The sequence below is a fragment of the Lathamus discolor genome, chromosome 20 (genome assembly GCF_037157495.1).
Source record: "Lathamus discolor isolate bLatDis1 chromosome 20, bLatDis1.hap1, whole genome shotgun sequence".
Lineage (NCBI taxonomy): Eukaryota > Metazoa > Chordata > Aves > Psittaciformes > Psittacidae > Lathamus > Lathamus discolor.
The window spans coordinates 2,662,695-2,675,236 of NC_088903.1; the positions used below are offsets into that span (position 1 = coordinate 2,662,695).

Consider the following 12,542-nt stretch of genomic DNA (forward strand, 5'->3'; position numbering starts at 1 on the left):
ACAGCCGAGGAGCCAGGACAGAAAGCTGGTGCTGGGCATTGCCCAAACCCCTGAGCTTGATGGTGGGGATGATGGAGAGGAAGTAGCCAGGACCCGGACTGGGCAGGGGATGGAAATGCCACTTGCTCTGCCGTTGCCCAGAGCAGCGCGGGGGGCTGCGGGTGGTGCTGGCCTCAGCGGAGCAGAGATGCCGGAAGCTGCAGGCGAGTTCCCGTTGGAAATTCCTCCACGTGAGCGTGAGTTCACAGCACGTCCCCAGCACCCGGTGAGTAACCGTGGCCTCACCAGCGCCGCGCAGGGAGAGGCTCCTCAGCGGGGCTGTCCCAGCACGGGTCAGCTGCTTTGGGGGTGAATCCACATCGAACTGTCACGACTCCCTGACCCTGAGGGGGTGGCAGGGCTGGGACGGCTTCGTCTCCGCTCCTTCCATGCGTGTGCTCTCTTTGACTCATGACAAAGGGGGAAGCGGTGCTTGGGGAGCCGGGCACCAGCCTTCCCCTCAGGGTGCCTCTGCTTGAGCCCGCTCCCTGCACCATCCCCAGGGCTGGGCTCTGCCTCCAACCCCCATTGGCATTAGCAGGGCTCACCCTGTGTTTTGGGGGCTCCAAAGAGGGTGCTTTGGTGATGCCGGGGAAGAGGCAGCACAGGGAGGCTCCGGTGCGGTGCCGGGGGCTTTGGGTCCATGCTGCAGGGAACAGGCAGCCGGTTGGAGAGTCGGGACCTGCCTGTCCCCAGGATGAGCTCAGGTCCTGGCTGCCCCCGGGCTTTGTGGCAGGGACAGACCTTGCTGCAGGCAGTGGAGGAGCCGTGCGGGGCCGGACTTGGGTTGAGTCCTGCATGGAGCTGGCACCTCTGCCTGGGGCTGGTCTTTACCGTTAGCTCGGAGCAAAGAGCAGGACCTGGCCCTCGGCCTTCCCAGCTCTGTCAATATTTGCCGGCAGCAGCCCCATGCTTGGCACTGGCTCCTGCTCTTCACCTTCCAGGAAGGGGCTGGAGCAGGAGAAGGGGTTTCCTGTAAGCACTGATAAGCCGGGGCAGGAAGGAGCCGTGGTTGCTCTCCTGAGAGGCACCAACCACAGCAGCGCATGCACCAGGGCAGCGTGGGCAGGGCGGTGGCAATGGGCTGCCATGGGGCTCCCTGCTTGGCCCTTCCCCGGGCTGGGAGAACTGGGGGAGAGCAGGAACAGGCACCCCCAGGCACCCACTGGGGCCAGGCTGAGTGTGCTGTGGGGATGCCGGCGGTCATGGGACGTGAGCATGGGACTGGTGGGAGGAAACGGGGTTGGTGCAAGGCTGGGAGCACAGGGACAGCCCAGGGGGGATGCCCAGGTTTCCTTGGCTTGGCTTTGCTTTGTTTTTCATCCTCTTCGCGTTTCTCGGTTCTGGAAGTCCCATCCCATTATGGCAACTCCAGGAGGGCTCCAGGCACATCCCTGGGCAGCTCTGGGACAGATTCCCTTTGTGGCAGCAGCAAAAGAGGGACCGCAGCGTCCCCGCTGCCACCAAGCCCAGGGCACAGAGCCCCGAGCGCTCCTGCGCTCTCCCTGCCCAGCGCAGGGATGCTCCGCGCTGCCGGCGCCTCCCGGTGCGCTGCCGGTGCCCCCGCTCGGGGCTGCCGGCGCTCAGCTCCGGTGCTTTCTAGGAACCGGCTCTTGCCCGAGTGCTGGTGCCAGAGGAAGCCGCCACCCCCGCGGCAGCCGCAGCCGGTCCCCCCACCCACGGAGCCGGTCCACCCCGCGTTGGAAGCACCGGGGCCGGGCAATGGCAGCAGCCACAGACCGGTCCCAAAGGATGCTGTTCCCTTGCGGTCCGTGTCTCTGTCCCCGTGTCCCCCCGCCCCGGCCCTCCGCAGGCAGCACAGGCAGGCAGCCGGGCTCTGGAGCAAAAATAGTTTATTTCCATTTATATTGCATAGAAAACCGAGCAGGGATGTGTCTGTGGGGCTCAGGCAGCAATAAATACAGTACAAAACACGCCGGGATGGGCTGGGAACCATCCAATACAGCTCCGGGAACTGTGAGACCGGGAAACGGGTGAGAATAACTTAAACTGCAATAAATACACTGAGTTTAGCAGGGAACGGGGATGGGCGGTGGAAAATCCTCCTCGTGGGAAGCTGCTGCATCCCTACGGCACCTCCCTCCTCCCCTCCCTCTTCCCTAATGACTAATAAATATTAATGTCACTGTGCCAACGAGGAGTGACACCGGTCAGGTCTGTCCCTGCAGCCCAGGCAGGGAAATGCTGCTCCGAAGCTTCTTCTTCCATGGATGAAGCCGGTTTCCCTGTGGGATGCAGCGCGCTGAGCCCTTGGGGAAGCCCATGGGGGCTCAGCCCAGCAACTCGTAGCAGAGATACACTTTAGTTTAAATATTAAACAAGGGCGATGCTGCGCACGGGTCCGTGTGCGGTGGCGGCGCAGGGCCGGTGCCGGGCAGCATTCCCGTCCGGAGAGAGCTTAGATAGCCATAAATATTAAATAGGTGGGAAAGCCGGGAGCTCCCGGGAAGGGTGCCAAGGTTGGGACATAAATAAATGGGGAGAGGTGGTGCGGGGCCGGGGTCAGAGGTGCGCGAGGTGCCGCAGCGCCCGGTACGCGGCCTCCAGGAACCGCTGGAAGTCGGCCAGGATGAAGAAGCTGCCGACCTGGTGGTGGAAATGGGAGGAGAAGACGGGGAGGGGACCCCGGGCCTCCGTGGGGTACGTCACCGAGGCCAGGCCCAGGTCTTCCATCTGTAACTGAGCAGAGGCAGAGGCATCAGCTCCGGGCCCAGGGAGTGTGGCAGCAGAGCCCCATGGAGGTACAGAGTGGGTTGGGTTGAAGGGACCTCAAAGCTCCTCCAGCTCCAACCCCTGCCACGGGCAGGGACCCCTTCCACTGGAGCAGCTTGCTCCAAGCCCCTGTGTCCAACCTGGCCTTGAGCACTGCCAGGGATGGGGCAGCCACAGCTTCTCTGGGCACCCTGTGCCAGCGCCTCAGCACCCTCCCAGGGAAGAGCTTCTGCCTAAGAGCTCAGCTCAGTCTCCCCTCGGGCAGGTTCAAGCCATTCCCCTTGGCCTGGCCCTACAGGCCCTTGTCCCAAGCCCCTCTCCAGGTTCCCTGCAGCCCCTTTAGGCACTGGAGCTGCTCTCAGGTCTCCCCTTCAGGAGCCTTCTCTTCTCCAGGCTGCCCCAGCCCAGCTCTCTCAGCCTGGCTCCAGAGCAGAGCTGCTCCAGCCCTCGCAGCATCCCCATGGCCTCCTCTGGCCTCATCCAGCAGCTCCACGTCCCTCTTGTGCTGCTGCCCCAGAGCTGGATCAGGACCGCAGGGGGGTCACCCCAGAGCACAGCAGAGGGGCAGGATCCCCTCCCTGAGCTGCTGCTCACACTCTGGGGGTGCAGCCCAGGATGTGGTGCCCTCGCTGTGCCCATCCTGCCCCCCAGCTCCCCTCACCTGATGCTGGATGTTGGAGGACAGGTTGGCAGCATCCAGCTGCAGGCTCTCCACCAGCGCAGCGTGCCCGGGCAGCAGCTCCAGGACGGCATCGAGGGAGCTTTGGTAGGTGCGGAGCCCCTCTCGGATCTGGCTGAAGCAGGCTTCCTGCGGGGTGCATGGTGTGGTCAGCTCGGCACGGCCACCGCAGCACCGGCAGGGCTGAGCCCAGCCAGCTCGTGGCACGGGTGGGCTGTGGTACTCACCGCCTGGAAGCTGCGGCCGTGGCACCGCTCCATGGGCGCCTGCGCGATGCTCAGGTCCTGCCGCAGCAGCAGCAGCTCTTCCTCCTTGCACAGCTGGAAGGTGTCGCACTGCGGGCGAGGGGGGACATGGTCAGGGTGGCTGGAGGACCCCGTCACCCCCAGCTCCCATCCCTGGGGTGTGCGATGGGGTAGACCTGGTACCCAGTATGGTGGAGATGGGGCTGCCCCTCTGGTTTGTGCCCTGGGGCGGTCCCCAAGGGAGCAGCAGCCCCGTGCGTGGCCACAGCCGCTGCGGGTGCCCTGGGTGAGCAGCGGGGGGCAATAAGGATGGGAGGGGGACACGGCCACCGCTGCCCCCCCAGCGCGGTGCCCAGGACTCACCACCGCGTGCTGCAGCGCGGCCACGTCCCCCTTGATCTTGCGGGTGAATTCCAGGTTGTTGCTGAGGAAGATGAGGAATCTCTGGTCCCCCGAGAGCTCGGCCAGCGGCGCCCCGAGCAGCGCCTGCCACGGCGCCCACAGCAGCAGCAGTGCCAGCACCCCTGCGGGAGCAGCGGCTCAGCACCCACCGCGGCACATCCCCTGCACCGCCACAGCCTGGGGCAGGCGCAGGGACCCCGCGGAATGGGGCAGATGGAGCAGGCGCTGCCTGTGCGCTGCCAGTGCCACGGTGCTGGGGCCGTCGGCTGCAGGCGTTGGGTGTGTGGGTGCAGCGGGTGCTAGAGGTAGAGTGGGTTTAGTGGGGGAGCTGGGGGAAAAGAGGGTGCGGTGGGAATGATGGCTGCAGTGGGAGCAGTTTTAGCAGTGGGAGCACTGGGAGGAATGGGAATAATGGAAGCAGTGAGTGCAGTGGGAGCAGGTTAAGCAGTGGGAGCAATGGGAGCAGTGAGTGCAGTGGGAGCAGGTTAATCAGTGGGAGCAATGGGAGCAGTGAGTGCAGTGGGAGCAGGTTAAGCAGTGGGAGCAATGGGAGCAGTGAGTGGAGTGGGAGCAGGTTAAGCAGTGGGAGCAGTGGATACAGTGGGTGCAGTGGGAGCAGGTTAAGCAGTGGGAGCAATGGGAGCAGTGGGAGCGATGGGAGCAGTGGGTGCAGTGGGAGGAGGTTAAGCAGTGGGAGCAATGGGAGCAGTGAGAACAATGGGAGCAGTGGGAGCACTGGAGCAGTTTTAGCAGTGGGAGCACAGGAAGCACTGGGAGCAGTGGGAGCAGTTTTAGCAGTGGGTGCAGTGGGAGCACAGGAAGCACTGGGAGCAGTGGCAGCGCGGGGCTGCGGTACTCACGGGTGGCAGCGCACATGGTGCCCAGCTCGGTGTCTCCTCCTGCGTGTGAGCGTGGCCCGACCGATGCAGCTCCTGGCCCGGCATTGATCAGGGCATTTATAGCGGCCCCGGGGATTCACACCGATGTGGCAACAGCTCCGGTTGCTTCATTGCCTTAATCACCAACATGCAAATCCGGGCGCGGGTGCTCGCCGCTGCCCACCCCTCCTGTCCTGGGGCTTTCCCGGTGGGCAGCGGGTGCCCCTCAGCACAGCGGCACCCGGCGCCCGGCGGAGCCCTGGCAGCGTGGTGGGTGCCCGGTGCGGGGCCGGTGGCTCGGTGACACATTAACCCGGCCCTCGCCTCGCCGCCCAGGGCCCAGCACTGCGGGGTCACTCGTAGGTGACCGGGTGAGGGGATGGTGGCTTTTCACAGCCGGCATTCCCCTGGGATCAGCGCCATTCCCAACCCATGTGGACACCTCCCCTGCCCGAGCCCCTCACCGCGGCGTCGGGGCGGGCAGCAATGGTGTGACCTTCACGGTGATGGGAGCAGTTGGAGGTGGCCAAGGTGAGATCTCATCCAGGTGCTCGCCCAGGGCCGCGGTGCCGGATCCTGCCTCGATGGGTGCTGCAGGGCTGGGCCATGCTCAGCATCCCCACACATGAGCACAAGGGGCCTGGCCCCCCCTCGCTGGGGCTGTCCTGATCAGCACCTTCGGGGAAGCATTGGCCCGGGGCCGGCTGCTCCTGCCCCGCTGTGTCCCCACAGCACTGACCGGGGGATTTGGCTCATGCTGCTTCCCGCAAGAGCTTCCAGGATGATTTGCTGGGCCGGTGCCAGCTGGAGCGGCTCCTGCCCGGCACGGGCCTGGGTGTGGGATGCAGGGATCCGGGCAGGGTGATCCCGGCGCAGTGCTCAGCTCTGCGCCCAGCCTGGGTCCCATCACTGCCCTCCTGCAGGCCATGGGGATGGGGACCACTGGGATGGGCCTCAGGGCCAGCACCAGGCTCTGGGAGCTGCTCCAGCAGAAGACAGGAACCCCCCATCAGTGGTTGCAGTCAATCTGTGAACATCACCCAGGGCCTGGCACGAGGCTGGTGTTAACTCTGAAACCTAATGAGGACTTCCCCTCCTAGACCTGGCACTACATGTCCTGCCCTCAGGCTGTGTGAAAGGACCCTGGCAGCGGAGCCTGTTTATAAGGAGGACACCCCCCAACTCTGCATGTGCCCTCCCCAGAGCCACTGGAAACCATGGCCCTTCGAGAGCCGGTGCCCATGGGGGTCACCCTGGAGCGGAGCTCACATCTCAGCAGGTCGGTGCTTTCAGGAATCGGGGTGGGGGGGACGTGAATCAGTGCTTGGTGGGGCCCAAAGTCCCCGTCAGCTTTCCAGGGAAGGAAGGAAGGAAGTGGTGACCAGACCCGAAACAGTGTGGGTGGGTGCTGGGCCACGAGGGCAGCACAAAACCCCCTGGGACCGGAGCTGGCCGGCCCTGGGGACTGTCCCCAGCATCCGCTGCGGTTCTGCCTCGTGGTCACCCTTCCTGTGCAGGGCCTGACCCAGGCACCATCAGCCCCTGGCCAGCATCTGTAAGTGAATGCTTCCAGGGTGGCCCCTGTGGTCCCAGTGCTGGATCCAGCTCTCACCTTCCCTGCTCTGCCCCAGGGGTGGCCTTAGAGCAGGAAGAGGCTGCACCCTGGGCAGCCCCATGCTTAATCCTCAGCCCACGGCCAGGCACGGACACAGTGGGAGACTCAGGGATGGCCCTGCAGAATGAGCCCCAGTGGTGGTGGGACCCACTTGGCACAGCTGCAGGTCCCATCGCTCCCCAGCGCTGGTGTCTGTGAGGCACATGGATCAAGCCTGACCCCCCCCGTGCCTTTCCCAGCAGTATTGAGGTGTGTGGGGGGGTCAGCCCTCTGTGCAAATGGTGTTTTTCCCACTTTTATTTTAAAAGTCATAATTGAAGCTTAACAAAGTCTGACCCCATCATCGCTGCGAGAGCCGGGGGCACCCGCGGTGCCGCGCTCCCCGCACCCGCCCCGGCTCTGCGGCCCCAGGGCAGGGGCTCCTCTGTGCAATCACTGTGACCACAGGAGACCTTAAAAGAATGCTGGGTTAGCGGGGAAGGGGGAGCCCGCTGCAGGAAGCTGGGGGTGGGAAGAGGCTGCATGGCCAGGGATTCCCCCCCCCGGTGTGCCCCCCCACCGGACAGACATGCAGGTATCTATAAAAGAAAGGGGCCGGGGCCGCACGGGGGAAGCGCCGCTCAGGCAGCATCTGCCCTAGGGACAGCTAAAAAAGTAGAGCCAGGCCAGAGGCTCACGGGAAGCCGTCATCGTCGTCCTCTGCCATCTCCTTTGCGAACTCCAGGTCCTGCTGCTCGCGCTCCCGGCGCTCCTGCAAGGCAAAGGCCAAAGGAAAAGGTTGGTGGGGGCCGGGGGCAGGAGCTGCATCCGTGCTGCAGCCTCGGTGGTTGCAGAGGAACCCCCCCCCCCACACACACAAAGAGACCTCACCTCTGCAGATTCCAAGTCTTTGTTGTAGGATTTGGGGGGAAACCTCATGGCCTGGAAAACAAAGAAGGGACTTCATTGGGGACTGGAGTGACAGGACAAGGGGTGATGGGTTCAAACTGAGACAGGGGAAGTTCAGGTTGGAGATAAGGCAGAAGCTCTTCCCTGTGAGGGTGCTGAGGCGCTGGCACAGGGTGCCCAGAGAAGCTGTGGGTGCCCCATCCCTGGCAGTGCTCAAGGCCAGGTTGGACACAGGGGCTTGGAGCAAGCTGCTCCAGTGGAAGGGGTCCCTGCCCGTGGCAGGGGTTGGAGCTCGATGAGCGTTGAGGTCCCTTCCAACCCAAACTCTTCTAGGATTCCAAGAGGAGAAGCTCCTCGAGTGACGCTGCTGTCCCCTCGGCCAGGCCCTGCAGCCCCTCGCACCTTGACGGACATGTTGTGGATGTCGAGGCAGAAAGAGATGCGCTGGTGAAAAGCCAACTGGGGCTCCCGGGTGGAGTAGATGTCGATCATCTCCTTGGACTGGACGTAGCCCTTCTCGTGGTTAATGCTGGCCTCGATCACACCGTCCCGGATGGCCTGCAAGCCGGAGCGCAGGTCAGGGCACCCGCTGCCTGCCAGGGCTGAGCTTTAGGGGAAGGGAGGAGCTGGCTGCTGGGACAGGAGCGGTGAGCTCAGGCCGCGGCGCACAGGGAGGGGATGTGGTGCCCTGCGTGTCCCCAGCGTCCCTTTGGAGAGGCCTCAACCTAAAACCAGCCACTGCCCCAGGGAGGGAGCCTGCTGCCAGAACCAGGGGCTGTGGGCAGCCCAGGACGCAGAGGGACAGGACTTGACGCAGGTACCTTGGCAACAATGAACTCTGCGTCCTCTGGACTGTCCAGCTGCAGCTTCTGGGCGATGTCAGCCAGGGAGATGCGAGAGTAGGACAAGCTGATCATCCGGACACCTGCGTGGAGGGACAGGAGTGCAGCCCCCTGGGCCAGGCAGCCCAAGGGGCCCTAGGCACCATCCCTGCAGCCCCCTACCCGTCTTGATGACGTTGTGCCTCAGACGAATGATCAGGGTATAGGTGCCATCGGCCTGGAACTTGTCCCCAAACTGATCAAGGACTTGGTTGAACTTGGCCAGGTTCCCTGTCCTGACGGCTGTAGGAGAGAAGGTGTTTGTCAGGGAAGGAGAATGGGGAAAGTGAGAAGGGCAGCTCCTGTCCTCCGACAGCCGCCTCCTCCCTCTCCCCAAGCAGAGCCTGAAGCTGAATCCCCTTGAGGGGAGAGGGAGGAAGTCCCCGCTGCTCCCCTTCCCAAGGCTTCCTGCTCCCCCAGAGCCTGGGACATGGCTCAGGGAGCTGCCTGTTGTACCCTGAGTCAGGAGGAAGTAGGGCATGAGCGAGCGCTTGAGGGAGGGTTGTCTGAACTGGAGCCTGTCCGGGATCTCCCCCAGCAGCAGTTCCACCACGATGAGCAGCTTGTGCACCTGGAGCGGAAAGAGACCACATGAGCAGCAGCTTCCATGAGGATCCAGGAGGATCCGAACCCCTCGAGCTTCCCATCCCTGCTCACTGTCTGCTTGAAACCGACGGCCGTGTGCTGCGGGGCCTTCCGCAGGGCGTTCGTCATGGTCCTCCGTGCCTCCGAGTACTCCAGCTGGATGGCCTTGATGCGCCCTGCGTTGAGACAGGCCACAAGGGGCTTGGAAAAGCAAATCCAACTGGATCCACTGGATCAAATCCTGCCTGGAAACCCCATCTCCAGCTGTTCCAATGGGTTCTGTGCAGATGCAGAGCCCTCAATCTTGGGCAGAGCCCTAGCGCAGAACCCTCTCTCTCACCTGTGTAATAGAGGTACCGAGCCCACTCGTTGTTGTTGGCCTGCTCAGGAAACACGGACTTGGAGACGAGCTTCTCGGCCTGGTCATAGAGGTTGTAGTGGAGATAGTTCCTCAGCAGCAGGTTCAGGAGGGTGGCCTGGCCGTCAGCGTCGTGCCGCAGCGTGGCCGTCCGGAGCCGGGCGTGCAAGAAGCTGCAGGGAAGGGAGGGAACGTGGCAGGGAGGAGGAAAGCAGCAGCCCTGGCTCTGTGGGACACAGGCCCCAGCCTACCTCCTGACCACGTCGAGTTTGTTCAGGAACTCATAGATGCGGGAGTGGTAGTAGTAACATTTGGCCACCACCAGGTCCAGGGCCCGGCGGTTCTGGGAGCTGATCTTTTGCATCAAGTCGTCAGACACCTTCTGAGCCTGCAGGAGGGGAACAGAGCTCAAGGTGGAGGAAGTGATGCTCTGAAGAGCAGGGAGGCTGAGCCCAGGGCTGCCTCCAGACACAGCTGGAACAAAGGGGAACGCAGACATGGGGGTCCCCTGGGGTTCCCCAGCCCCTGCCTGCTGCAGCAGCACCACACAAAGAGCGCAGCTCCCGAGCTGGCAGCTCAGGGGACCTCACCTCTGGGTATCGCTTGCTGTTCATCAGGTAGATGACCAGGAGCAGCTGCAGGTAAGTCTCCACTTCTGGCAAGAGCGGGGCTGAGGCCGCCTTCCCCGTGCGCGGGCGAAACTGCAGCTCAGCTTCCGTGTCCATGGACTGAGGGCAGAGACATTGCTGGACGCCTGCTCCCCCCTGTGCCACCTCTGCCTGCAGCGAGGTCCATCCCCAGCGCGGTGACAAGAGGGTGACAAGAGCCAGCCCAGCTGCTGGCACCGCAGCCCCAGCATCCCTGAGCTCCCGGTGCCCCCCCAGCACAGGTTCCTCAGTGCAGGGAAAGGCGTCCCCTCTGCCCGTACCTCCTCCAGGAAGCCGAGGAGGAAATCCCGCACGGCGCTGTTGGACGTGAAGAACCCATGGATGGCTTTGTGGAGCACGTTGGAGTTGAGGCGGCGGGAGGTGGAGGGCAGGGCCCGCAGAGCCCGCAGGACATAGCGCGGCTCCTTGCCCGACACAGCCTTTTCCAGCTGCTTCACGTGCTCCTTGATGTCTGCGGGAGCACCGGGAACAGCCTCACCCGGAGCAAAGGCAGCGCCGGGTACCTCTGTCTGCTCAGGGCACCAGGACCGGGCGGTCCCCAGTGCCCCCCCCCCCTTCCCCATCCTCCCTCTGCAGCCCCTCTGGATCCCACCGTGGCTCTTCTGCAGCTCCCCCCACCCCCTGCTCCTAAGGGTGCCCCCCTCAAACACTGCTTCCCACTTCCCTTTCCCTCTTAAGGCCCTCACAGCTCCCTTTCCCCACTGAAGCCCCTTCAGCACCCCCAGCACCCCCTCTTCCTCACCCCACACTACCCCCTCCTCCTCAAGGACCCCCCCATTACCCTTCCTCCTCCTCGAAGACCTCCCCATTACCCTTCCTCCTCCTCCTCAGACCCCCCCATTACCCTTCCTCCCCCTCAAAGACCCCCCCATTACCCTTCCTCCTCCTCAAAGACCCCCCCATTACCCTTCCTCCTCCTCCTCAAAGACCCCCCCATTACCCTTCCTCCTCCTCCTCAAAGACCCCCCCATTACCCTGCCTCCTCCTCAAGGACCCCCCATTACCCTTCCTCCTCCTCAAAGACCCCCCCATTACCCTTCCTCCTCCTCCTCAAAGACCCCCCCATTACCCTTCCTCCTCCTCAAAGACCCCCCCATTACCCTTCCTCCTCCTCAAAGACCCCCCCATTACCCTTCCTCCTCCTCCTCAAAGACCCCCCCATTACCCTTCCTCCTCCTCAAAGACCCCCCCATTACCCTTCCTCCTCCTCCTCAAAGACCCCCCCATTACCCTTCCTCCTCCTCAAAGACCCCCCCATTACCCTGCCTCCTCCTCAAGGACCCCCCATTACCCTTCCTCCTCCTCAAAGACCCCCCCATTACCCTTCCTCCTCCTCCTCAAAGACCCCCCCATTACCCTTCCTCCTCCTCAAAGACCCCCCCATTACCCTTCCTCCTCCTCCTCAAAGACCCCCCCATTACCCTTCCTCCTCCTCCTCAAAGACCCCCCCATTACCCTTCCTCCTCCTCCTCAAAGACCCCCCCATTACCCTGCCTCCTCCTCAAGGACCCCCCATTACCCTTCCTCCTCCTCAAAGACCCCCCCATTACCCTTCCTCCTCCTCCTCAAAGACCCCCCCATTACCCTTCCTCCTCCTCAAAGACCCCCCCATTACCCTTCCTCCTCCTCAAAGACCCCCCCATTACCCTTCCTCCTCCTCCTCAAAGACCCCCCCATTACCCTTCCTCCTCCTCAAAGACCCCCCCATTACCCTTCCTCCTCCTCAAAGACCCCCCCATTACCCTTCCTCCTCCTCCTCAAGGACCCCCCATTACCCTTCCTCCTCCTCCTCAGACCCCCCCATTTCCCTTCCTCCTCCTCAAGGACCCCCCCATTACCCTTCCTCCTCCTCAGACCCCCCCATTTCCCTTGCTCCTCCTCAAAGACCCCCCCATTACCCTTCCTCCTCCTCCTCAAGGACCCCCCATTACCCTTCCTCCTCCTCCTCAGACCCCCCCATTTCCCTTCCTCCTCCTCAAAGACCCCCCCATTACCCTTCCTCCTCCTCCTCAGACCCCCCCATTACCCTTCCTCCTTCTCCTCCTCAAGGACCCCCCATTACCCTTCCTCCTTCTCCTCCTCCTCAGACGCCCCCATTACCCTTCCTCCTTCTCCTCCTCCTCAGACGCCCCCATTACCCTTCCTCCTCCTCAAGGACCCCCCCATTACTTCCTCCTCCCCCATCCCCCCTGCAGCCCCCCCATCCCCCCCCCGCCCCTCACTGATGCTCCCCTCCGTGCCCCTTCCCCCTTCCCGACCCCCCCCTTACACGGGCCCGCTGCTGCCCCCACACCCCGGCGCCTCCGCCCGCCGGGCCCCGCTCACCCTCCAACGTGACGGCGTCGAGCTCCCGCTGCGGCTGCCGCTCCCCGCCCGTGTCGGCGGCCGCCGCCTCCTCCTGCATCTCCACGTCGGGGGGCGCGGGCGGCGGCCCCTCGGGGGGGGCCTTGGCCTTGTCTCGGCGGCGGGACGGGGCCTCCTGCTTCATGACACTGCACCAACCGCGGGGCACGCCGGGAGCCGCCAGGCGCGGCCAGCCGCACCGCCCCGCGCTCATAGCTAGGCCCGCGC

At 63.8% G+C, this 12,542-nt stretch overlaps 2 protein-coding genes and 1 long non-coding RNA gene across 6 annotated transcripts; 1 reads left to right on the forward strand and 2 right to left on the reverse strand.

Moving 5' to 3' along the window:
• Window positions 1–1,099: 1,099 nt before the first annotated feature.
• On the forward strand, window positions 1,100–9,354 carry LOC136024121 (uncharacterized). Its single transcript, XR_010616754.1, has 4 exons — window positions 1,100–2,801; window positions 3,166–5,507; window positions 6,077–7,368; window positions 7,813–9,354. It is a non-coding gene; the product is annotated as an uncharacterized LOC136024121 (long non-coding RNA).
• CSF3 (colony stimulating factor 3) lies at window positions 1,876–5,584 on the reverse strand. Of its 4 annotated transcripts, none has more exons than XM_065699222.1 (5): window positions 4,959–5,574; window positions 4,060–4,220; window positions 3,679–3,786; window positions 3,434–3,580; window positions 1,876–2,733 (listed from the first exon to the last, which is right to left on the reverse strand). In XM_065699222.1, exons 1-5 carry the CDS (start codon window positions 4,972–4,974, stop codon window positions 2,563–2,565), a joined length of 603 nt encoding a protein of 200 aa, XP_065555294.1. In that variant the 5' UTR covers window positions 4,975–5,574; the 3' UTR covers window positions 1,876–2,562. The 4 variants fall into 4 exon arrangements, with proteins under 4 accessions (XP_065555294.1, XP_065555293.1, XP_065555292.1 ...); XM_065699221.1 differs by having other exon boundaries at window positions 1,876–2,739; window positions 4,959–5,571; XM_065699220.1 differs by having other exon boundaries at window positions 3,679–4,220; window positions 4,959–5,584.
• Window positions 6,874–12,515, reverse strand: PSMD3 (proteasome 26S subunit, non-ATPase 3). Its single transcript, XM_065699216.1, has 12 exons — window positions 12,297–12,515; window positions 10,232–10,422; window positions 9,894–10,031; window positions 9,555–9,691; window positions 9,286–9,476; window positions 9,018–9,121; window positions 8,817–8,931; window positions 8,484–8,603; window positions 8,301–8,404; window positions 7,882–8,037; window positions 7,462–7,512; window positions 6,874–7,342 (listed from the first exon to the last, which is right to left on the reverse strand). Exons 1-12 carry the CDS (start codon window positions 12,457–12,459, stop codon window positions 7,265–7,267), a joined length of 1,548 nt encoding a protein of 515 aa, XP_065555288.1. The 5' UTR covers window positions 12,460–12,515; the 3' UTR covers window positions 6,874–7,264.
• Between the last annotated feature and the right edge of the window lie 27 nt (window positions 12,516–12,542).